This window comes from Rhea pennata, chromosome 1 (assembly GCF_028389875.1).
Source record: "Rhea pennata isolate bPtePen1 chromosome 1, bPtePen1.pri, whole genome shotgun sequence".
NCBI classification, from domain to species: Eukaryota; Metazoa; Chordata; class Aves; order Rheiformes; family Rheidae; genus Rhea; species Rhea pennata.
In genome coordinates this window covers 160,400,983-160,425,964 of record NC_084663.1, presented here as the reverse complement: position 1 = coordinate 160,425,964, position 24,982 = coordinate 160,400,983, and the positions used below count along the sequence as shown (strand labels likewise).

The 24,982-nt window shown below is 41.3% G+C and overlaps 1 protein-coding gene across 8 annotated transcripts in view; it reads left to right on the top strand.

Moving 5' to 3' along the window:
- The first annotated feature begins 1,290 nt into the window (after positions 1 to 1,290).
- The window catches only part of FARP1 (FERM, ARH/RhoGEF and pleckstrin domain protein 1), a 219,832-nt gene continuing 196,140 nt past the window's right edge, over positions 1,291 to 24,982 (top strand). For 3 of the 8 annotated variants that reach the window (XM_062566831.1, XM_062566830.1, XM_062566827.1), the window contains exon 1: positions 3,644 to 3,697. In XM_062566831.1, coding sequence (XP_062422815.1) covers positions 3,678 to 3,697 — 20 coding nt within the window. In that variant the 5' untranslated portion in view covers positions 3,644 to 3,677. Of the gene's footprint in view, positions 1,591 to 3,639; positions 3,698 to 24,982 lie in introns of those variants that run through there. The other 5 variants (XM_062566834.1, XM_062566833.1, XM_062566835.1 and 2 more) reach the window with 4 other exon arrangements.

Here is a 24,982-nt window from a genome sequence, read left to right as displayed (position 1 = left end):
GAGGTATCTGTAGTGAGGTGTTTGTGCATAGAGGCAGTACTGTCAACAGCAGAGGAGTCCTTCTTTTGGAATTAGGCACGGGCAAGCCTTAGAGGAGAAAATATTTATAGCGTTGATATATCTTTCCTCTCTCCTCCAAGGATGAAAAAGCGGAGCTAACTGGGCTCCTCAAATGGTCTATAAGTGCTAGGTGCTCAGAAGGGTCTGGATTACTTTGCACGCTCCTGCTTCACTGCTCCCTGCTGGGTTACTGAGGGAACTTCAAAGACCTGAAGTCTTTCCTTTGTGTCACTCATACAAGTGCACCATCCAGTCATCTTCCAAGTGAATTTTGGGTAGAATCTAGAAAAAGGCCTAAAGAGATACACATCCTAATGCTGCAGCTGTGTAAATGGAGAGCAGTGTTGTAAGAGCAGATAGTTACGCTGGTCCTAGATGCGTCTGAGACCTTTTCATCATAGCTCCAGGTCTTCTCTGAGGGAATGCACAGCATCTCTGGAAAAGGTGTCCTCCCAGACCCAGCTTTTGCCTGGCATCTCCTTTCAACTGACAGACTGGAGACCTTTTTGAGAGAGCCCTCCAAGCGCAGACTGCTACTACTTGTTCAGTTTTACAGCGCTGTGGTCTGTGGTCATTTAATGAGGGAGAACACAGGTTACTTGACCAATAACCAGAAAATGTGAAGGCGCTACCTAGCCCTTTGGTTTCTCTGGTGCCCAAGAGCATGGGGTCTTAGAGCATGACTGAATGCGAAGGGCTGCCTCCCAGTAAACCTGACGGAGGGATGCAGGTCCCGTCCTTCAGAGATGCAGGTCCCCCTCCAAGGGCAGCAAGGCCCGGCCCGCCTGCTGGGCACCCATGTCCCCGCTTTGCATGCTCCTAATGCTGGGAACACCCTCCGTGCCCCCAAAAGGGGGGACACGATCCCGGGGGTCCCCGCTCCCCCTGGGCCAGCACGCCCAAGCGGGGAGCCAGGCACTCCCGCCGCCCCGCCTGCCGGAGGAGGAGGAGGAGGCAGAGGAGGGGAGGTGCCGCACCCCTGGTACCGCACCCGGCACAGGGCGATGGTCCCCCTCCTCCTCGTCCTCCTCCTGCTCCTGCCCGCCCACGGGCCGCCCCGGCCGCTCGCCACGGCGCGCCGCCGCCTGTGAACGCTGGAGGGGGCTCTCGGCCGCCTCCTGCCGCCGGCGGCTCCCCCTCCGGGAGGGGGCAGGGTTAGGGGAGGTGCAGCCGCGGCGGAGCGGCGTCCAGTTCCCGCTCCCCCGGTCCGCAGGCGGCAGCAGGCTCCGCCGGCGCCCGCCCGCCCGCCCTCCTCCTCCTCCTCCTCGGCGCCCAGCCCGCCGGACTCCCCCTTGCAAAGCCGGACATGGCGACCCTGCTCCTGCGAGCCCCCCGCTGTCCTCCTCCTCCTCCTCCTCCCCCCGCCGCCGCCACCACTCCTGCTGCCGCCGCCTTCTCCTCCTCCTCCTCCTCCCCGCGGAGCTTTTAATGGCTCGGACCTCCGGCAGCCAAGCCCGACTGCCCCTGCACCAGCCGCAGCGAGGAGAGCCGGCGGGAGCCCGCGCAGCCCCAGCCCCAGCCCCGCGCACGGTAAGGGCGGCGCGGCGAACAATGGGGCCGGGCGGCCGCGGGTGGTGCCAGCCCCGCCGGGCACGGCGGCCGGGGCGGCGCGGCGCGGCGCGGCTCGCCCGCGGGGCGCCGAGGGCGTGGGGCAGCGGCGGCGGCGGCGCCCCCCGCGCAGGCGGTGACAGCCGCGGGGCCGCGCTGCCCGGCGGACAGCCCGCGGGCGCCGCTCAATCCCATTAGCGCGGGTAATCCGCGGGGAGGCACCGCGCCGAGCGGCGCCCGGCCCGTCCTCCCCCCCCCCCCCCCTTCCCTCCCTCCGCCGCCTCCGCGGGGCACCGCGGCCGGGCGCAGTCCGGACACCGGACGGCGGCGGCGGCCGGGGCTGCCGCCCAACTTGGTGCCTTTTGTTCGGCCCCCGGGCTGGGACGCGGCCCGGCGGCGGGGCGAAGCCGCGGCGGTGGCCCGGCGGCGGGCGGGACGCTCCTGCGCGGCGAGTCGGGAGCCAAGTGGCGGCTGGCGGTCCCGGCCGGAGTTGAGGGGCGCCGTAGCCCTGCCTGCGCCCCGCGCTCCCCTGCCCTCAGTTTCGGCCGGGCCGGGCCGAGATCGTGGCTCACAAAGCGGCCGAGGCCGGGGAGACGCCTCCTCTCGCCGAGGCTGGGGCCAGCCCGGCAGCCCGCCCGCTGCCGCCGAGGGAGCCCGGCTGGCCCCGCGGCCAGCGCCGCCCCCGCGCTCCGCGAGCCGTTGGGGCGGGGCCGCTCGCGCTGTAACGGCCGGCGCGGCTGTAACGGCCGGCGGCGGGCCAGGCCGGGCCTCGTGTCCTCGACGCCTGTGCTCTAATGGTGGTTAATAATAATTAGAAAAAAAGAGTTACCACTTTCAAAACCAAGCACTTACCCATGCGTCACTATGATCCACGTCCACAAGGCATTAACTGTAGGAGAAAGCTTTTGATGAAACAACTTTATTCTCAGAGGTAGAGTTTGCGTGTAGTAGGCCTTATCTTTCATGATTCCGTGTGTTTTGTTTGTTTGTTTTTAGTATTTGCAAATTCTTTGGTTTTTTTAAGTTGCTGGATTTGCTTGATTGCTGGCACAAAATAAATGAAACGCGTGGAGTATCTTTTTTAGTCACAGGCTTCAGACAGAGTTTCCTTCAAAGAGATTTGTCCCTGGAGAGTGGAAAGCTGATTGCTCTACAGGAACAGTCTCACTCAGCTGTTTTATTATTTGTATCTCCTAGATACTTTGACTCTTGCTCCTTGTATTGCTTCCAATATATATTTACAGTAAGCAGTTGATATTGGAGTCCAGCCAACAGAAATAAAATTCTTGAGGAATGCAGTTAAGCACCAAACATTCCTCTGAATTAACATATCTTTCTTGTACTTAAGCATGTTCCTTTCAGAATTTTGGAGTCTCGCTAATTTGTGGATTTGAGTCTTGTAGATAATGGTCCTACATACCAAGAAAGTACAAAATCCTCTTAGCTATGCCTCACGTGTCCAACCTGCCAGGATCTTGAAACTCTTAACTGACTGACATGAAGTGACCTGTGTTTGCTGTGCCCCTGCATTGCATGCTGGGACTTGTAGTTAGTCGGACTTCACTTAAAACGTTCATGTGGCCGAGTGAAAGTTTGTCTTCCCATTTTACCCTGGCCTTCCATAGTAGAAGTATTCTGCTCTGAGCAAATTCTAATTACTCTGGGACTGTGCTTTTTAATTCAGAACTTAGTTTTCAACATAGTTTCACTCTAAGATTGGATAGGTTCTGTTTCTTTCTTTCTTCCCGTTGTGAAAAGCAAAAATCAGTGAGTAATGCATTGAATTATGTCTGCTAAGGTATTTCTGAGAGTTTAGGCCCAAACATATCATAAGTTCCTTTTTCCTCCTCAGACTTAAGTTTAAATTTATATGTAGAAGGGATTAATATTGCTGGTCAGGCCTATGATCTTCATGGTGGGTAGAGGCTAGAAAACTGAATTTCTCTGTTTTCTGCAATATCTTATGCAGGCTGGTGAAATTGTTTTTTTCTTGTGCACTCTCTTTTCTTGAGGTTGAACAAGCCAAAGAAACAAGGAAAATGGACAGAATTCTTAACATATAGTACCGTATGACTTCAAAATGTCAAAGGTTGGTAAAAGCCTGAATGTGTAATACCGCAGCCTAACATTTTTTTTAATGTCTGGATTCCAAATTGGAAATGCCTTCTTTTCAAGTTGACACAGTTCATTAGTCATTGTTTGATCAATATCTTAAAACAAGCTACTTGTAACCAAGCTTTGTAGAAGAAAATTGTGGATGATAAATGACCAAGGGGGGAACACCATTTAAAAATGATGGTTTAAAAAAGCAAATAAAAAGATAACTTTAGGAGATGGAATTCTCTATCTGAATTTTAATGTTGACTTTTGGTTTTCTGCAGAAATACAAATTTCTAGAACTATTCAGTAAAGTCTCCTGTGGATTTCAAATCAACTTGACTTAGGAAAAAAAAAAGAACTTCCACAGGAAATTCATATATGATGAAAATTAGCATTTAATTAAAAAAAAACAAAAAACAAAAGTCTTGACACTGTTGAACATAAGGCTGTTAATGCTGGCAACTTTTTAGATTATGCATGTTTCATGACAGAGCTGTGCAAAACAACTTAATCCTCTCACTTGAAATACCTTTGTGTTAAGCTGTTGCTTTTTCTCTTGGGTATAGAGAGTCCAGGTGGTGAACAGTGTAATTAGCCACTGTCCCAGGAACCTGGATTTCTAAAAGGGATTGACTGCTGCAAGGTTGGGGGGACCAGTTAGTGCACGAGGTTGGGGAAGATGGTCCATGGGACTGTGTTGTTTTCATAGTGTTTGCAGTAAGAAGTTGGCTGGCAGACTGAGGAACTTCAGGGTTGACGTTGGGCTAAAGACTGATGCACAAGCTGCCAACTGTTTTCCCGGAGGGAACAAGTCCAGAGAAGGAGGCTGTGTATTTGCTGGTTGTTAATGATTGTCTGTCCCAGCCTGCTGTAATTGACAGTGTTAGTGTTTATTAAGATGGGAATTTGAAGTGCAACTCAGTGTCCTGACCTGATCCTTCCCTTTGCTTCTCTTGGGGAAATTCAGATCTGTATCTTGCTTACTGGTGTGGAGATCCAGAGCTTAACTTCAATAGAATTGACTCATCTCATCTTTTAAAACTTACGTTAGTAATAGGAAGTATTTTTGCAACTGTAGGGTTGGTTTCCAAAACATGATTATGTACATAGAGTTTGAGTTCATATTTTCTGCAGTTAAATCCAAGTATTACTAATCTTCTTGGTTACATTATAGAGGAAAAGCGATACATTTGCATCATACTTTTCACACTGTGCTGTGATGTTATTGATGGAGACTAAGCTTATTGTTTTTTTTTTCATTGACTTTTTCAGTGCTCAACTCTGCTACTGTCCTTCCTTTATACTGTTCTTTTTTAGAAAAGCATGATAAAAATGCTGTTTTGTTGAAGTTGTGTCTCCTTTTAGAACTGAGAAGTTTATCTTTAAATGGCCTTTTCAGGCTTAATTTTGTGGGCTTCAAAGGTTGCAGTTTGTGGGGGTTGTGTATGTTTGTGTGTGTACATGTACTTTTCTGGCTAGTAGGTGCTGAGTAGACTGAAATTTACAGTTCACAGTGGACTGCTGAACTAGTGGAAGTGAAGGGGCAACTTGCTTTTCTGGTTGTAAACGCACAGACGACTAATTACAGAGGTAAAAGGAGGTCACCAGGTTCAGTCAGTTTTGAATTTGTATAAAATGTCAGTAAATTTGGCCTGCAGAAAAGTAGGTGAATTAGACAATCAGGTCAGTCTTTATCAGATGTCAGTATTATCTTACTTGTAATCAGTTGTAGCAAGGGGCTTCTTAAGCTTGTCTATAGTGAAATAAAGTTGATTAAATATTATGAGAAATGAAAACATAGTATACCTGTTTGGGGAATTTGAGGCACAGGGTGTAAAACTACTTTTTTTATCTGGAATTGGAAAAGGAGGAAATTGTTTTAACTTTTGCATGCCAAAAGGGATTAAAGAAAAAAGAATGATGGCTGTTAGCTGATATCCAAATAAAATGAAATCTTGCATGTGAAGTTCATGGAGTTTGCAGTGCTCTCCAAGGGAATTTGCAATTTGGTAATTTGCCCTTTTGTGCCATTGAATGTTACACACTGGATTCTGTACAGTTACATGAGTTTTGATCATGTGTGATAATGTCATGAAATTTGGATACTTAGGTATAAAATAAATATTTCCTACTAGTTCTGAGGAGAACATGTGAAATGTTGGATGTTATTTCAGTTTTTCCAGAGTGTGTTTTTGTTTTTCTATATTATAAATTGAGTGTAGTACTGAAGCTGACTGAAAGGTGTGAGACCACATTTTTGAGGCAGTGTTGCTGGTTCCCATGTTGTCAGTATCTTGCCTTTGCAGTGCTCTGCTGCTTGCCATTGAAAATCTTCCTTCTATCTTAACGCTTGTACTAGTTTGCTGTCCCCTGGTACAAGTTTCTAAAATGCATAGTAACATTAACCACGATTGCAATCCCAGTTTCCTTCCAAATGTGCTGACTCTGTTTTAAGGCCAAAGTAACAATTTGGAGCTTGCAGGGTCACTGAAATTGCCATCATGAAAGTATATTAAGAGACTGCTACTCTCAATTTGATCAACAATTCTGCTGTTTTTTAAGTTTCTCTAAATTGCCCTCCCAGTCTCTTCCTCCCTCAGTGGGTATGTTAACACAGAAGTGAAAGGGATGAGGGGTGCAGCTAAAGAGAACTTACCCTTCACCAAGGTATAGCACTCTGACGAGCATCTCTAGTGTAGGAACATGTAAAGTATTATGGAAATCTTGCTGCTGGAGACTTGGCCTATGTGCAGTTCTGTCTGAGGAAGAACTACAATTTTTGCTCTGAGGTAGCAGGCAAGCCATCCCTGCTTGAAACAACAACTCAGTTTATTGAGTGTGAGCAATGTGCTCTGTATGAATAGAGGAAATGGGATCATTGCCTCTAGGACAGGCTGTTAGGGTACATAGATTGTTTTGTACAAAAGAGTGCTAGAGAAGAGGTAGGTTGAAAGATGGTTTACTAATAAACTGGAAAACCAATCAGTAATATGTGAGAGTTGGTGGTGTTGGCTTCTTCCTCCTAGGGCTGGTGCTTCTGCTGGCCACTGTCAGCCCTCCTTCGTCTTTTGCTCCTGATTATTGCAGGACCAGTTCTTTGATCACTGGTCACTTAACACTGATGATTGCATCTCCTTAGTCAACGGCCTTTTCTTTGTCACCTCTGTCACAGGCAAGAAGAGTTTTGTCAATTTGTTCAAGTAGTAAGCGTAGCACTAGGCTGGTGATCAAACGACACTAAGAGGGTCTGGCTGCTCACTAACCTGTGTACATTTAATTGGCTCTTTTTGCACTACATCATGCAGTTTTCTGTGTGTTACGCTCTTCTCTCTCGTGTTTTTCTTTTTTTCTTCTTTTTTTTTTCTGTGCCTGGATTAAGCACTTGAACAGCAGACATTGTCTGTTCATTTCTTCCCCCCATCATCTCTGAATGATTTTTTGGGGTGTCTCCCAGGCTCTGTCTCCTCGCTGAACAATACTGAAGGTGTTCTGCAGGGACCTTTGTTAGTCCTGTAGTGGAGCATAGGCAGGTGGCTCATTAGTCTTTTATGTCTCTCCTTATCAGTTTTGCCATGAAACTCTGTATCGCTTCAGTTGCACATGTTTGAATAATTAGGCTTCCTGTTTGTTAGGCTTGTGTGTCATTGATTTTGGCCTAAAAGTTTTTTTTTGGGGGGGTGGGGGGAGAGAGGGTTACTATTCAGTTATTGAAATGGCAGGTATGTCATTTGGAGGTTTCCTTTTTCCATTATGAGGTGGGCTGAAATTGCTGGCTTGCACAGAGGGAGGCAGGAATGCTGAGAAAACCCTAATGCTATATATAGGAGATATTCTATGTTACATTAATAGGTTAAAATAAATACTGAAAATAAACATCTTCAGAAGAAAAAGAGAGAACATGGCGATATCGCTCCTCTGGTGGAACAGGGCTTCCTGTCATTCAGAGGTTCTGGGAACACAGCAGGTATCTGACAAACTTAGAGCTATTCCCTGGCCACCCTGCCCATCCTATGATTAGGGCAAGGGAGGAGAGAGGTGTCTGGGGGATGGAGGAAGAGGGCTTTTTGTGTTCTTCCATTCCCTTCTCTTGTTTCTCTTTCAGTCTGCTGTGAATTATCCTGTAATTTGCTGCTGCTTATGGCTTACCATTGAAGTGAAATGAATTTGATTTGTTTTTATTTGGCTAATTCTCTGCAGTCTTGCAATTGCAATAACAATGATTACAACTGAGAAAGCTCTGGCCAGCTCTTGCTGGAGAATAGTGGTGTCCCTTTCAGATTAAAGGGAAGAATGATCTGTTTAGTTTGTTCTGTGAGAGGTTATTTGCTTGAACATCAAGCCTAGAAATAACTTAGAAGGTAAAGATCTTGTAAAAGTAAGAATCTGGAGAACTTGGTGCAGTTTTTCTCAGGAGAGTTTCCTGTTTTCCAGGAAGTGATTAGCATTCAGGCCCTTAACAGTATGAAAAATACTAGAAGGAGAAAGTGGAAGGAAAAAGGAGAAAAATCAGTTCTACTTTGTGGAGATTTAAGAATGTGCATACCTTGATACACCAAGTAATCTCAGTGCATTATGGATGTTAAAATTTGTGAACCTATTCAAGATAAGGCTCCTAAGAGGCATTTTTCAGTCTCTTTATTTGAAGACCTCAGTTGCTATCTTATCTCCACTGAAATTCCTCCTGAAAATCTCCGTTTAGTGTTTTATCTGTAAGACCTGCAACCATTAATGTTTACCTTTAAACATATTACAAATATTCAGTTTTTTGTAGCTTTCAAACAGAGGTATCTGTATGTGCATTTAGGAAGATTACAGTAGCACAATCTTATAATGAACTTGTGTTATTCATTAGCCATTCTTTTTATAACTTAGCTACGTTAACTGGAGTAATGTGTAAAAATTGTTCAGTGTTCTAGTGCAGAAAGCCATTTTTCCCATATGTACTTTGAAATATTGAGCATAATTTTCAGTACTATGAAAAATGACAGAAGTTATGAAAAAAGCCCTGTAAAACAAAGACAAAAGACAGGAGGCCTATAGAATACAGCCACTAAATATCGAACCTGGAGATGGCAGAAAATATTCTAAAACTGCCTAAACAGAAGAAAAGACAAAGCAGATAGTGTGATAGGTAATGGGCAATGACTCTGCTATTTGAATATAAAAAAGGTTTTAAAAAGCACTATAAGTGAGCACTGCTCACTGTTTGGCATTTATTAGTAATATTTGAATTTGGAAACACGTCACAAACTGAACAATTCCAAGGGAATTTGATCGATTTTCCTAAAATGAGTAAGAAAGAAGTGAACTTGGAAGAGAAGAATTTCTAAGTAGACTTGTAGGAGAAGAGAAATTGCTGATGATAATTTTACAGGGCAGGTTTTCCTGTCTCAAAGTTTTGTTTCAAATTATTTAAAATGAAGGCTTGAATGGTTGTGCTGTCTCTTTGGTTCTGATTATTCTTCATCTATATCTGTATAAATAATTGAGTAACTTAGCCATATTGGACACAAGTAGAAAATTTCATTTTAAAAAAGTGATAGATGGAGGAGAGATGCAAATTACTGCTGTTGCTGGAGATCACTCACATTGCCTGTCAACTGGCCAGTCAGCATATGTGTTGGCTGAGCAGTCACGTAGGTACTCTTCAAAGCAGCAGCAGCAACGTCCAGCTGTCTAATTAGCAGTGAGTAAATAAGACACTGGAGAGAGATTGAGCGGGAAGGATGACAGGAGAGGAGGTGTTTGGTACAGTGAGTTGTGCACCAGCTGGCTTCTTGTAGTGGAGAGGCAAGGGGCAAAGAATATCGCTTTGAAGGAAAGCAGTTGTTATTAGCTCTGTTGCTCCCCAAACGTGAGCGTGTTTACATAGTGGTTTTTAGTGGGGAGGAACTAAACCTAGCAATAGTGAAGCCTTTCCAGAAAGTGAAATTTTTATCAGAAACCTTGGCCACACTATAGCAAGTGCAAGTTTCTGTGCATATCCAGAAGTGTTTCACATAGTCGTGAAGGGCAGTTTTATCCAATGAACTACCAAAGTGATGGTGCAAGAGCAGCATATCTATGTCAAGTATAACTCCAGTTGTCCAAACTTTTAAGTGTAAATCAAGGACAATTTGAGATCCTGAACTAAGAGAATGTAAGCATTTATCTCTTATTTTGTGGGCTTTAGCTACCCAACTGGACACACTCTGGGACAGCCTGCTGTAGCTGATCCTGTTCTGAACAGGAGTAGATGATCTCCAGGCGTCCCATCCAGCCTCAACTATGTATTCTTTGATTCTATGTAGCTACATACTAAGGCACTAAATAAACAGTTTCTAGTTATAATATCACTTCTAAGATCATCTGAAGCAATGGATGAGCAAATGACACTTGATAGTAGCTCTCTATTTGAGGAAAACCAAGCACAGGGAAGCCATTCCTGTCTCTCTGAATGACGAAAAGTACATGATGGAGGAGAGCTAGAGACTAATGGTGGCACACTACAAGGGTTTGACTGAAAAAGCAGATCACTGTTGTGGTGGAGAGATGTGTATTCATATATAGGCAATGAGATAAGAGTCCAGAAGCATTTTTTTTCTCCTGGAGGCAAACTGTAGACTCTTTTTTTTAGCAGAGTAAAATGAAAAGTTGTATGTCCAAAAGAATTTGGACAGATAGCTGAAAGAATTAACACTGAACGCGGTTTTGCTCTTAATCACATTCTTGGTGGTTTGGCTCACCTGGCTGTGTGTTGGTAAGATTTCATTAGACGGTAAAGACTAGTGGTAAAAACTACAAAATTTTGCTTCAAGGTGAGAGTAATATTTGAAAATACCTATTTTCTGTTTTAAACATTTATTTAAGATAACAAAATATATAATGAGTAGAAAATAGTACATGGGCAAAGAATAACCGAATTAAAGCTAAAGTAGTTAGCTGTAGAGATGGTGAGCTGTTTGAGTATGTACCGCAATGGATGGGATGTAAGTAACAGAACTATGTTTTCCCTCCCACTGTCACATTTAAAAAAGAAAGTAACAGTGAGAGCCAGGCGTACAGCTTGATCTGCGTATTTGGATTATCTGCAAAAATGAGTGTGTCCTATTGAGGATATTTGTAGTTGCAGGTTAGATGATATCTGTCCTTCAGGAAAACTTGAAGATTTTTCATTTTAGTGTAACTGTAATTCAATAGAAAAGATCTTAAAAGTGTATGATCTACCTTTCTGCTGAACAAAAAGGCTCACTCCTAAACCAAATCAGTATTTTCCACTTAAAAATACCCCAAGTTTGGTACTGAAGCTTGGATGTATACTGTGAAAAGTAAATGATAAATCTGAAAACTGTCTGCAGGAAAATATAAAATACTTCTAGGAACTTTAAGCCTTGTACCTTTAACAGCTCTAAGCTAATCTCAGGATACAGTGAATTTTAGAAAATGTGACTTAAGTACAGATCCAGCTTGGTGTGAAAAATGTGATTTGAAGATGTGGAAGAGAAAATTAATCAGAATAATAGTTCTGACCCTTGCAAGTAGATTGAGCCTAACGAAATTAATACCTTAAAATTGATTATGAAATCAACACGATAATATATAACAAAACCTAAGAGGATATTTGAAAACCTGCAAGTAACTCCAGGATTTTCCTGGGGAGAGGTTCCCAGGAGTGGGTTAAGATTGTCTGCCTTGGTTTTCCCGTAGCATATTTTAATTGCAGTAAGCAACCCTAGTACACTAGGGTGCATGTGTTTCCTTTTGCAATCTAATGGCAGTTTGGCTGCCTGAGAGTCGGATTATAATTTATCAATTGGGTTAAAATTCCCTTAACTCTTTTGGAAGCGTCTGACTTTTGTGAAAGAAAATATGTTGCAGCAATTTATAATTTGAACATGTGCATATTGGCTAATGATCAGATTATTTCTAAGCTTACTTTTTTAGGACAAATCCTGGAATAACTCATTTTTTCATTAGACTTCCAAACAAAATTTAATTGGAATCTTGTCAGAAAGAAGAGCTTGTTTTGGTTAGTTTTGAATATGTTTAAGGAAAGTTTCACAATTCCTTCTTTAGTATTCCTCCAGTAAGGCCTGGTTGTCTTATTTATTTATTTTCTTTTTTCCACCTCTGAAGTTTAAAGCTTGAGGGGACAATAAAGATTCAAATCAGTTGGAAGTAATTGCAAGTAGATCATCAGCGTAGTTCTGTTTAAATTACGATGTTTATTTAGTGTTCTCCTGTTGAAGAAGTTTCATCAAATTCCTCATGCTGCTGGGGGCACTTGTTTTAAGGACTGTACTTCATGTAAATACAATTCTATGTTTGGGAATGAAAAATTTTAATACTTATTGGATCAGGTGAAATGTTTCCTCATTAAGTGGACATGTGTTCAGGGGCTCCCTCTAAACTGAGTGCTTTCAGTATAGCAAAAATGGTTTTGCCCCAGCACTCTTAAAGCATCAAGAGAAGGGAGTTCCGCTTTTAAATTAAAATCACATAACAAAATATGTGAAATGAGTCCTTTGAATGTTAATGTAGTGGAACAGTTGTGTTATTAACATGTCCATTGTATTTTGATACACACAGAGTAGTCTACAGAAGCTCTTGGCTTAGCTGGTTTTTGTTTGTAGTGCTCATATTCTTTAAGTATCCTATGTTACACAGCTAAGTTTTGAGGGCTGTGTTAATGGTGCCTGATGCAGTATTGCACTGTGCATGGCTGGACTCCTGAATTCAAAGTTTGAGAGTGTGCATGCTGTGGGGCAGCTTTGTAATCTTTCCTTCAGGAAAGAAGAATTGATGGGGATGGTTGAAAAGCAAAAGTCTTGACCTTTGAATAGATGCAGCTGCATGAGGGAGTACTCTTATGCACTATGTAGTTAGTGCATGTTTGAGGGAAGAACAGTGATCCATTTCTTTGGGCTTGTTTCTTTTGTCTACTATTTATTCCCAGCTCTTTTCTCACTTTTTCCTCCCTTCTCACAACTCCCATATGCATATACATTCAGTGTTTTAGTAGTATATACCTTCTTCCCCCCCCCCAATTTAATAATAAAGCTAAGTGTTATTTAAGGTTAAAGACAGGCATGATATAAGTCAAGGTTCTGTGCTTCTATTTCTGTGCATCGTGTGTGCTGCTGCTAGCAACCCTGGGAAGAGCCATTGCTCTCTCTTAGTTTTAATGGTAGTTTGTTGGATTTATTTTTCACTCACAATACTCTTGCCATTTTAAGGCTGGGACTGGGGAAATGTATTTAATCACTAGATATTAATGAAGGTATAATTTTCCTTCATGAAATAAAGGGCAAAGAACTCTAAAGAACACAATTTGCAATCTGAATAATTTCTTCAATGAATGTGGGATTCCATTGATGATATTTTTGAGGTTTTCAGGTAACATGAATTACTTGGTGTTCTCTGATATTGATTATTTGTGCTAGGTTTATTTGTTTTTTCTTCTTGATTTCTATGTAGATTTCTTTGTTTCTCAGACTTTCTTTTTATTACACTTACTATCTGTGACAGCATTCTGTTGTATTTATGCATAGTATCTGTATTTATCTTTTTCCATTCCAGTGATAAGGTTAATGTGATGGAAGAAACATTCTATTTTATCTCTGTTTGGTAAAGTTTCAGTAAGCTTATAGAAAAAATATAGTTGATACAAAGACCTGAGACTTGCAATTTGTTCATATACATCTTCATCAAAACTGTAAGTACTTAAGTTTTGAATAGTATTCCTTTTCTGTGGGTTCTCCAGCTTTCTTGACAGTGACTAGAGAGTGATCTTTGGAGCCTTATCTGGGGTTTTGATGGCACAATAAAACTAAAAAAAAATTTTTTAGTCTAATGCCTTTAAAAGTTGCAACAGATCTTGTACATGATTATATATAGCTTAGAAAGATTGAAAATGGCAAACTTAGTATTGGATTAGTGATCTTGATGGATTTGTTAGAAACTTTTTCCCTTATCCCCTGTGGCAGAATATAGTCAGCTAAAGAATTTCTTTGTAATGATCACAAAATTAAAATTTAAAGTGGACTTTAAATTCTATACATTGTCATTTTAAGTTCTGTATATACTTTGAGCTCTCTACCATGGGTTTTAGAGAAGAAAAACACCTTTAATAAACACATGCACTGGCTGCGAGGTAGTTATCAGATTATATAGAGAGAATCTGGCTGTTGATGTTTCTGTTTTTTTCTGTATCAGTCATTTTTCTGGTAAGAAAAATCAATCTAATTTAGGTTTTCCATGGATTTACAAGTCAGTGTGTTTTCTGTCACTTAACAGATTAGATACTTGGAAGAGTAAATATGTGTCTTTTTAGTGGACAGGACCTTATATTGTGACTGATATTTACCTTTGATATTACCTGTCCGTTTTACAAATCACTGAATGTGAATTTGAAGTTCCTGTTTCTTGCTTGCATTGCTCTTATTGTCTGCAGAGCCAGATTTTCAGCGATGGACTGAAGAACAAGTTTGGGTAACTGCAAGCCTGAGCCAGTGTCTTGGCAATTGTCCCTAATTTTCTTCTGTGTATCCATAATCTGAGTCAAGGATACACCCTATAAGGACTGATGTTTTTGTTCAGGCTTCTTTCAGATGTCATAAATACCACTGCTGCTATTAAAAATAAATAAATAAAATAAAAATAAAAGCTACTTCATAGTTCAGGATCTTAACTGTTTGGGATTTTTCCTGATGGTAAGGCTGTACAAAACCATTCTGATTCTTCCTCAGCCTTTAAACTTGGCTCTCTCACTCAAGAGTCGCTCCCTTGCCGCTCTGCTGCAGTGGTTATGTGGGTTCCCTTGGAAGCCGTTGTTCTGCTCCTGGTCACCCAGTCCCAGTACAGCATGCTAACTGCGGGCAGGAGGACTTGCTGTACAGCAGTTTGTCTTTATGTTAATTGTCTTTTCAGAAAGATCATGTGTAACCTAGTTACCGGTCTGTTGGCTCCATCAGTCTCTTTCTTTTTCTTCTGAATTCCAATATTTCTTTTCTAACTACTATTTTCTATGTTATATTAAAATATTCTCTGCATGTTTTCTTGAACTGTAATTGCTCATCGTACTCATTAGTTCTTACACTAAGTTAAACTTGTTCCTGATTAATAACCTCAGGCTTTGCTTTAGTTACCATGTTCTCAGTCATTTTATCTGTGTTAATAAGGTATAGATCCATAATGGCCTATTTTGGTTAGCATGTCTTTATTTTAGAGCTGAAGGCTTGATAACAGAAGTGTATTTTGTAGTTTCTTGGATATGCACACAAATGCACATACAGAAAAGGGAAATAAATAAATAAATAAATAAAAAGAAACGTGCTGATGGAGCATGGTTTCTGTTCCCTAAGATGTTAAAAGTTTGTTAAGTTTTAAAACTTTCACTTTGTTTTTAAAGAACTGCCTGTAATAAGGAGTTTATTTATGTACTTTGGATCACTTGAAAGTGTTCAGGCAAACTTCATTTTGCTAAAGGAATTCAGTAAGGTGCCTCTGTGCCTTATGTCCATTTACTCAGGTTGTCTGCTGCCTGGCAGTAGGTATTCCTTACTCACCCAGACAGCCACTTTTTTTTCTTTGAATGTAACTTTGTAACTTTGAAGTCCTCTCACTGAACGAATCTTTAAGAGAGCAGCCTGAATAATACCTTGCTTTTGCAGCATATGCAAACAGTTGGAGTCACTTTGCATGCTGAGGGTTGCAGTAACATAGTATTTATTTTGCCTTAAAGCAATATTACTTATTACCTGCTGGTCTTTTATGCTTAAAGTTTATTAATTTGGAGCAGAGAGGGATCTTTAAAAGAAATGAATAATCATACATTTTTTATGATTATGTTGTCTTCTATCAGAAGAAAATCTCATTTCTTTTCCTTATTTTATGCAGTCTAACAGCTTCCTGAATGGGTAATTGTTTATCCATTTCCCTGTCTTGTTAAGCACTTCAGATGGATGAGAACCAAGCCATAAGCCACTAACTATGACTACTAAGTGCTCGTAGTTAGTAGTCCTGTGTTTTAAAAAGTGTGAAAACACCAGGATCATGGCTGGGTGTCTGCTTTGTTTGTCAGTAAGCTCAATGGTTTTTCCAGCAGTTGACGTGTAATTCACTTGGAGGCTGAACTTTCTGAGGCAGTGATACAGGGTAACAGCAAAGGCTTGATAAGTGGGAATAAGATGCAGGATCCATCCAAGCACAGGAGCTGCAGTGGATGATAAAACCGAATAAGGCTTGGCCTTTAACACAGCTGATAACTGAAGACTGGGAACTGTTTATCGTCTGTCTACAGGACGCTTCGCTGACCTTGCTGCCTTGCTCGGCCTGTGCATAGTGCCCATCTCCCTGGTTCCTTGTGATCCAGGGAAATCTCACTCAGGCAGAGAGGAGACATCAGGCATGTCATGTTGGATGTGCGAGTGTGGCAGGGCAGTGTCCTTTTTCTTTTTTTCTTCTATCTTTTTTTTTCCTCCCCTTTATGCACTGTAGTCCCTCCCTGCAAGCATTAACTATGTTGGTGGCTATGTTGGTAGTTGTGGGGTAGTTACTGAGCAAAATGAGTTCCATCTCTGTAATCTCTAACAGCAAGCAGAGTTTGTCAAAATTATTGCAAGGCCATGAAATTAATAGACTGGTTTATATTTAGAATTCCTTTCAGCATAGATAGGACTTCAGGTATTATCTGGTGTGAGCAATTTATTCTACGTATGAGTTGCTGTATAAAACTGGCCCACTTGTGCATTTTGCAGGGCTTGCTTATACCTCCGCTGAAGGGAGTTGTTGGTTGTCCTAGTTGGTCAGTTAAAACTTGTAGTTGCTGCCATCGTCATAGCTCCTCTTCGATATAATTTTGTAAGTTCTTGAAAAATTGATGTAAATTGCCCCTGTACAACCTTTCCTTGATTTCTACAGAAATGTCACTTTCTCTGGGCAGAAATTCTCTTTGTGGTATTTCTTGGAGGGGTGGGAGGGAATAAATGTGTCCATGCCCCTCTTCAGGTAAACAGGGTCTCTTCCAACACATCTTTTCTGTGTTTTATTTCCGGATAAGTTCTCTATCTGAATGGGTCCTTGTCTGCACGTTGAACTGGAAAGGCTGGCCTTCTTCAGCTGTGTGCAACTTCAAATTCGGCCTCTGCCAGAAGGAAGAGAGAAATGGAGCGGTATTTTCACTTTTGCAACCTCCAGAAATGACCAGATGTAGAAACCTGGAAACCATTTCCACAGTGAGGGGAAACATCCCTCTTTCTGAAGTGTTCCAGCATTCTTGTGGGCTATTATTTTATTTTTATTTTTTTCATAGATGGCTTGGAAATCTCGTGTTTGTAAAGTGGAATATTCATTTATGGTCTTAACCCATAGCGCAATTAGGCAGGACACCAGCACATTTACTGCTGCAATAAGCCACGTTCCTGTGCCTGTGTGCTGGGAGCCCTAGGAAGCTCCGTGGGCTCCACAGGGCGACCAGGGTGCAATGGTGTTCCTGCAGCATCGGGGAACAGAAACCAGGAGTTGTGAAAGCCCTAAGAAATTAGAAAAGAAAGAAAAAAGTAACCACTTTAGATATGTTTTCTTTAGTCATGAAAGGGAAGATCCAAAATGCTGGCAGCAGTCTCTTAGTATTTCTCAAGGGTTTTCCGTAAAACTGTTTCAGTATGGAAGCAATGATTTGGAAACGTTATCTTAAAACCAGCAATGTGAGAGGACTGTAATATTTAACAGAGGGGTTGTGAAGCAGCAAAACTGAACAATAAACAGGTTGACACTAGGGTGTATAAAAATAATTAAAAAGTCTTTTCAGAAACTTCCTATTAAGAACTAAACTGACAAACTAAATTTAAACCATAGTAATTGCTTCTGTTAAGGTGCTACCTCTCTACCTGTTAGTATCATTTGAGTAAAACACTTTGTGTCTGTGGCTTCTCAAATTCAGAAGATGCACCTTTTTGTATTGTTGTGCACAGACATTTAAAATATGTAATAAACTGGAAGGAGCTACCCTTTGCAGTTTTAGATCTCTATTTTACTGTCTTTACACTGGATCGAGTTCTACTTTTTGTATTTTTCCAGGTGTTCTGAGATGCAGGAAAGCTTTTGCTTAATTAATGTGTTTGGTTTCAATTTAGGTACCAGATGCAGAGAGAATATTTTCTTTATGAGTGAACTAAGGTAAGGACTGAGAAGCCATTTGGGAGCTCAGAAAATAGGAAAGCTGTTTTTTTCTTCTATTGTTTTTCTTCCTTCATCCCCTTTTAATCTATGAACAAAACTGGGGGGGGGGAGAAAATTAGGATTAGGTGCTTTAAAGCTTGAAGTACACAAAGAACTTGAGGTGTCTAAATGAAGACATCACGTAAATTAGGTATCTCAGTGGTTTAGTGCTTTCTAGACTAGACATCTAATAAATTTCTCTGTTTTAATAAATCTGGAGGAACAAAAATTAATTATGGTTATCAAATCTTAATCTTTGCATAATAATTCACTGTTCTAAATAGTATTTGTGTTTGTGATAATCTTTTTTCATAGGTATCTGGTATATTTTTTGAAGTGACTTTTAAAGAAGACACCTTAGTGTTTTAAATTCAGCTCCTTCCAAATGTTGCGCACTGGAAGCAAAATCATCATTTTAATATAAAGAAATGAATCAACTGCAATTTTTAAACACAAAATGTCTAAAACCAATAAATGTAAATAAGGCTGTGGGACTACTTAGAAGTGTTTTTATATAAAGCATAACCTGCTGGTTGTGAAAAAGAGGTAACAAATTAAATGTAAAAGCTATATTCAGTTTGCAAATGAATCTTGCTGGTAGGTATCAGCTGATAGAAATAAACTTCTGGAAGAAAATAACAAAAGCAATGTTAGAGCAAAGTTTTGTGCTTACTGATGTATTTACTTAATCATGACATAAATCAAGCCATCTGTATTGTCTTTTTTTCATTTGCACCAAAAAAATCTGTTAAAAGTACTTTACAAATAACCTTTATATATATATGTGTGTGTGTATATGTTTTTTTTTCCTTTCCTCAAGTTTCACTAGCAGTAGAACATGTATTCAGCAACTGAGGTGAGTCTTTCGGGATGAAGTGTGTTTATTCACACTTCACTGCAGAAAAATGTCTGGTTCTCTCCAAACAAGGCTCATGATACTGTTGCTGCTAGTCCTAGTCTGAGCAGATCGACATCTGACAAGGTGTGTATGCTTCAGACATGCTTTAGATATACTTCTCTGTGCCTGTGTGTGAGAGAATATGACCCCCTTATTACCTGGAGAGTACTCTGTACATGGCTTGTTGCCTATTCAGATGAGATTCCTGTCCCCTACCCACGTGAACTTGAATTTCCTGCCATTTCATGTGTTGGGGGGAGAATAAAATAACCTACAAGCAGATCCTCCCAGGCACAATTCCTGGAAACTGTATGCTGTTGTGGGCACATTTATTTTTTACTTGTCTCCTTGCTGTGATAACCTCTACTTTCTTGAGGAAGGGAGCAGACAGTTTATTTAAAAACCTGTTAGAGCAAAACCCCATTTACATAAGCAGCGGCAGATCCCTTTGTACTTCTGACCTCTTACTTTCCTTTGCAGACAGTAGGAAGGCTTTTTCTGTGAGTCTGAGCAAGCATTACCTGAAATCTAGAGCTATACTACCCTAAAAATTCTGAGTTTGAGTCTTGCCTTGCTGAAAATTAATCTTGTGTATCCTCAAAGACACAGAAAAGCTGTGTTTGAACTTTCCTTATCAGTATGTAGAGAGCTGAATCTAGTCTTCAGTGGTGGCAGGTTTTGGTTGTTTGGTTTTCTGTAATCCAAAGCTGTTTTGCTGTTAGTTTTTAGTGAAGTCAGAGGATAAAGGAGCACTCTTGGTGATGTGATGGGGAGTCATATGGTTTTGCAGTGTTTTGTCATGCCCTTCCTCTCCTCCCTTCCTCCAGCTGCTCCCATTTTCATTTCCTACAGGCCTTAATTTTACCGCAGGATTGAGGCTTTTTAGTTTTTGCTTCTTAGTTACTCTTTGATACCAGAAATTAGGCTGTTTTGCATACGTGCCTGCTTACCTCCTTTGATAGTACAAAATCTTCAGTGCTTCCTCCTTCTGCATTTGGATTTAGAAGGGTTTATCATACTGGTGGCAGTGGTTTCCAGAATACTCCTTTTAGATTTATGGGTAGTCGCAGACCCTCCCAAAGGTAAATGAAATGGCAGTAGCCTTCTGTTTGGGTTAGATGAGAGAACAGGTAAATACCCTTCTGTTCAAGTGAGACAGTAGTGAAAGGGTGGTGGTTTTTGTTTGTTTGTTTTTAATTAACGTGAGACTTGAGACTTAACACAGAAGCTTGTGCTGAGCAGTTAGAGCATTGGTGGTCATTGACTTCCCTGTCTGACTTCTTGATTCTGAATGATTCCTAAACAACAAAAAAGAAGCATATTTGAAATCACATCTTCTTATGACAGTAAGTTTTCTATTACTGTTACCAAAAGAGTTTGGCAAATTCCCCTGGAAAAGATTCTTTGCTACAGCAGTTTGACTTGTAAAGTGAACCTGAATACAGAAAAGGTTTGGTGATTGCAGGCACCTTGCAGATACGTTGTGTGTAGCAGATTACAGTTCAGAGGAGCAGAGTCCAGAGGCTGTTTTGAGAAACAGAATGGTGGTGGGGGGGAAGGAAATACTGCCCAAAATAACACCCCTGACAATGGTGCATTAAAAACATGTCAAGACTATGTCTGATGTCAAGCAAAGTGTGAACTATTACGGCAAGGTTTCCTGCAGACTGTCTTGCAGAAAGCTATGAAGTGTGGTGCAGTGTTGTTTCCATTCCTTAATAGGGTTTGTTTGAAAAATACCAGGATTGGACACTGCTGAAATTGGAAACATGAAAGGAATTTCAGGGGCTGAAAAAAACAGGGACAGCCAAATATATCTTAACATTAACTTCAAAGGGTCTGTGACATAGGAAGTTGTTAAGGCTAATCTTGACAGTATCTTTAGTATGAAAGGGGAAAAATGAGCACTGAAAGCAAAGGAGTATGGAAAAGATAGGTACTGACCTGTTTGCAGGCCTGAGAGAAAAGAATGGGCTATTTTTCCTTTTGTAAGATGGTTTTCAAATATCTCTCATCTAGGTTAAACATATAACCATACTAATGAAGTCTATTTTTTCCTAAGTCCATTGTACCTGCTATAAAAGTGCATGATGGTTGATGCCATGGCTGAATCAGCATCATTCAGGGTATTTTGGAGAAAGTACCAGTCAGAACTTGTAATATCCAGTCTCTGTAATTACCAATTAAATGGGTTAAATTACCAGAAGTTGGTTAAAATGGACCCAGAATAATAAATTATTGGTTATTAAATGATCTGGATTTGTATGTTCTGATATGAATCTAGCACTGTTAAGTTACAGAATAGTGCCAGTGAAACATTCATGGTCACATGCTTCATTTTATCTTTTAGAAAACAAAGCAGCAATGCTTAGAAGTGGTCTCAGAATTAGCGGGGCTTGGAGACATGCTAAGGGAAAGGGAGAAGGTATCAAGAACTAGACCAAAGCTCTAGTCTTAGGTACTTCTACAGTTTTGCAGAAATTATAGATGTCATGGGAACACAGATCTCATAGCAGATAGTGCAACATTTACATGATGTTGGTGCTCTGGATGGATTTACACTTTGGTGAGATAAGTGATGCTTTTTTAAAATCACAGCAGGGAAGGAAGTGTGAGTCACTGTCTCAGTTATCTTAGTGCCTGTATTGAGATTTGTGGGATAACCACTGAGCTGGGACAGCTAAGTCCAAGAATGTGGTTAAATAAGAACTGACAGACTTACTGCCATCTGACAATTGATGCTAGTATCTCAGAGAAGAGTTGACCTCTTCACACAACTGCATAAGGCAATTCAGAGACTGAGGTTTATTATTTAACAGGCTGCTCATATGTATTTCAAATCATGTTACGAGTTATTGTTACTGTTATGCCTGACTCAGGAAGGAAAATGTGGGTAACTTCCATTGTGAGCCTCTTGCAGGAGCCTGTGGAACTGAATATGATTTTTATGCAGAGAGGTTCACGTGATTGTGAATAGCAGAGAGGCTGGATTGTGGATGAAGGTGATCTCCAGGTTCTGTGGCTTTCAGTGACTTGTGCGGAACAGGAAAGCCACCACCCACTGCAGAAGTTACAGGGAGACTTAAAATAGCAGCTGAGTCCAATACGGTGTTAAGACAGATACGTTTATTGTTTTTGGTGAAACTTTGTATGCCCGTGTGCAGAATACAATGGGAAATGGCAAGAGATGGTATGTGAAACCAGAGAGAGTGTGTGGAGCAAGAGAGATCTCGCTGAGCAGGCTGCTGCCTGCAAAGAGACTTCAAGTTGGAACTGTAGAAGCTTCCTTCTGATTGATTCTTGCTGTGTTTCAGGGGAAAGGGTTTTCTCTGGGTTTCAGCTCTATTACCAGTGTCACTTGAGAAAAATACAGTATCGAGGATTAAATATTTTTTAGGTACTTGAGCTAAGAAAGGATGATACTGAAAAAGGCAAATTCACTTCTCAGTTGAATCTCACTTGGTATTTGTGAAAGAGAACCAAAGTTCATATGCTCACTCTAAGGCATTTTAAACTTGTTTTTAACAACTGGTAAGAAATCCAACAGGTTAGCTGCTAGGTACAAAATTTAATTGTATTTATAATGTGGTGGTAAGGCTGTGCAAGTGGGCATATATCTCACCTTTATAAGTGACTGCATAAATCTCTTACTGCCTCATAAATCCCATAAAGAGGCCATTTTCTTGACATCTTCCAGCTTCGTAGCTTGCCTGCCAGCCATTTTAGAAAATTTTGGGAGGAGAGCTGCAGGGGACACAAAGGCAAAAGAAGTGTTAGTACTGTCTGTAGTGCCTTCCCTTGCTGATAACTTCTGAATCCCCACAGGAATTTAGGCTCTTTTTGTGACTAAAGTTGCTGCTAAGAGGGGCTGCTTCCATCTTCCCCCCTCTTTCTCAACTCCTTGGCCACTGCCCTTCAGGCTGTGCAGCTTCTCAAATTACTTTCAAATTCATTAGCACAGCGCCATAATCGAGCTTGGCCACCTAAAATGGGCGACAGCAGATCTTGTACAACTCAGCTCTAGCGAGCTTCTTAGTACAGGGACATAAAACAGAAGTACGTAGATCTGATTGCTTAATGTAGACAAAATTGAGTTAGCCACACCTAGTTCAGTCTGAAAATGTGCATAGCATAGCTGTGTTTACCAGAGAGGAAAACTTTTAATCAAACGTAACTCTCCAATAGAAGGCAAAAGTGTCTGTCTTGTGTGCTGCTGATGGATGTTTCCTTGCAATCTGTGGGGGATCCCACAAGAACACAGTAGAAGAGGAAATGCTTTAGGAGATGAACATCAAAAGGTTGGATTTTCCCATGTTGCACATCTTGCTCGAGATTCCTGGGACTTGGTACACAAAATTTGCCTTGATCATTCAGGTCGGAGAACTGTTAGCCCAGCATCCTGCCTCCAGGAATGACCAGTAGTAATGCTTAGGAAAAAAACATTATAGTAAAAATAACAATCTGTGGCACCTTATGACAATCTGAAATTCAAGAATCTTGAGCAAGAAAGTTGCGTCTGCATCTTTGTTTAATAGCCCTTCTTGGACTTCCTTTTATAAATACATCTAATCATGTCTGAATCTATTTTCGATTTTTACCTCCACAACATCCTGTGACACTGAGTTCTGCTATTAATTGTAGTATGGAAAAAAAACCTTCTTTTCCTTTTGTTTTTAAACAAACTGCATGGTATGTTCATTTTATACCCTCTAATTCGTGTGTTTTGCGAAATAACGTTTTCCAACTTGCTTTCTCTGTAATACTGTTCATGGTTTTATGTCAGTCATCTTGTCTGTCTTTCCTTCTAATCTGAAGAGCTCCTGTGTGTTTAGTTCTCCTTCGATTAAAGCTACTCCAGGTCCTTCATTGTTGTCACCCTTCTCTGAACCTTTTCTTACTGTACTTCACCCTTCTCTGAGGAAGATGGGTCAGGATTGCATTCAGAGGCTGTGCTGTGAATTTGTACCAGCTCAGAGATGGTTTCTGTTGTTTGGGATATCCCTGACCTGCTCATCCCTGAGGTGCTGACAGGCACTGAGCTTTGAAATCTGTGAGTGTTTCCATTTCCTACAATATCTGCAGTGACCCCAGGGTTTCAGGGATTATCACTCACTGCATTGGCTATTTCATTTCATTTCATTTGCTTTCTCCTCGCTCAGGATGGAGATACCTGTCTGCAGCTCTTTACAGTCAGTTCTTACTGTCCCAAATTCTGTATCATCAGCAAACTATCACCTTGCTACTTGCTCCCTTTTCTGGATAAGCGATGAATATATTGTGTGGTACAAATCCAAAAACAGATCCATTGTGAGAACTGGCCATTTTTTCCTGTACTTTGGTTCTTCTCATCTAACCGGTTGTTAATCCGTAAGAGGACCTTCCATCTTATCCTGTGACTGTTTAATTTCTTTAAAAACTGTGATGAGACACACTATCAAAGATTTGTTAGAGATCCAAGTACGCTATATCGTATGTGTCACACTTATTGATATATGTCATTGGAAGTTTGTGAGGCATGACTTCTTGTGCAACAGCTATGATGTCATTTCACTAGTATATCGTATTTATTTCCATACCTACTACTTCTGTTCTTAAAGTTTCTGCCAGTTTTTTCAGCATAAGGGGAAGCCTGTAGCTGCTTGTCTTCAGTTTCCTAGAGTGCATATCCTCTGCTTTTCACATCTCTGTCATAAAGCTAGTCTTAAAGAGAAGCAAGACAACATGGTTGGTATTCCAGTGTTTGTATATTCCTTTAAAGTTCTTGGATGAATAGCATGTAATTCTAGCAGCTGTTTCTTCTAAAGTCTCATCTAATGATGCTGTGCTTTAGACAGTCTTGTTGCTCCTGTATGCCACTTGCATTTTTCTGGGTTTCTTGAAGGTGGTTGCCCCTTGCCTGTATTGCTACTTGGACCCACTGGGTAGGCAACAGACCGTCCTTCTCGCTTGATGCCACCCCAGATGGTTCACAAGTTTGAAACAGGAACTTGAAACAAGGAGGCTGCTACAAGATGGGACTATGTGGCCATGTGGGGAATGGGAGAGGTGACTGCCTCTTTCATGGCCAAGAAGCCATGGCAATAATATGTATATTATTTGGCTTTTATTGCACAGATTACTCGTATGGAAGATGGAGTTGCAAGGAGATCTGCCTGGTGCTTATTGCTCAGCAAAAGT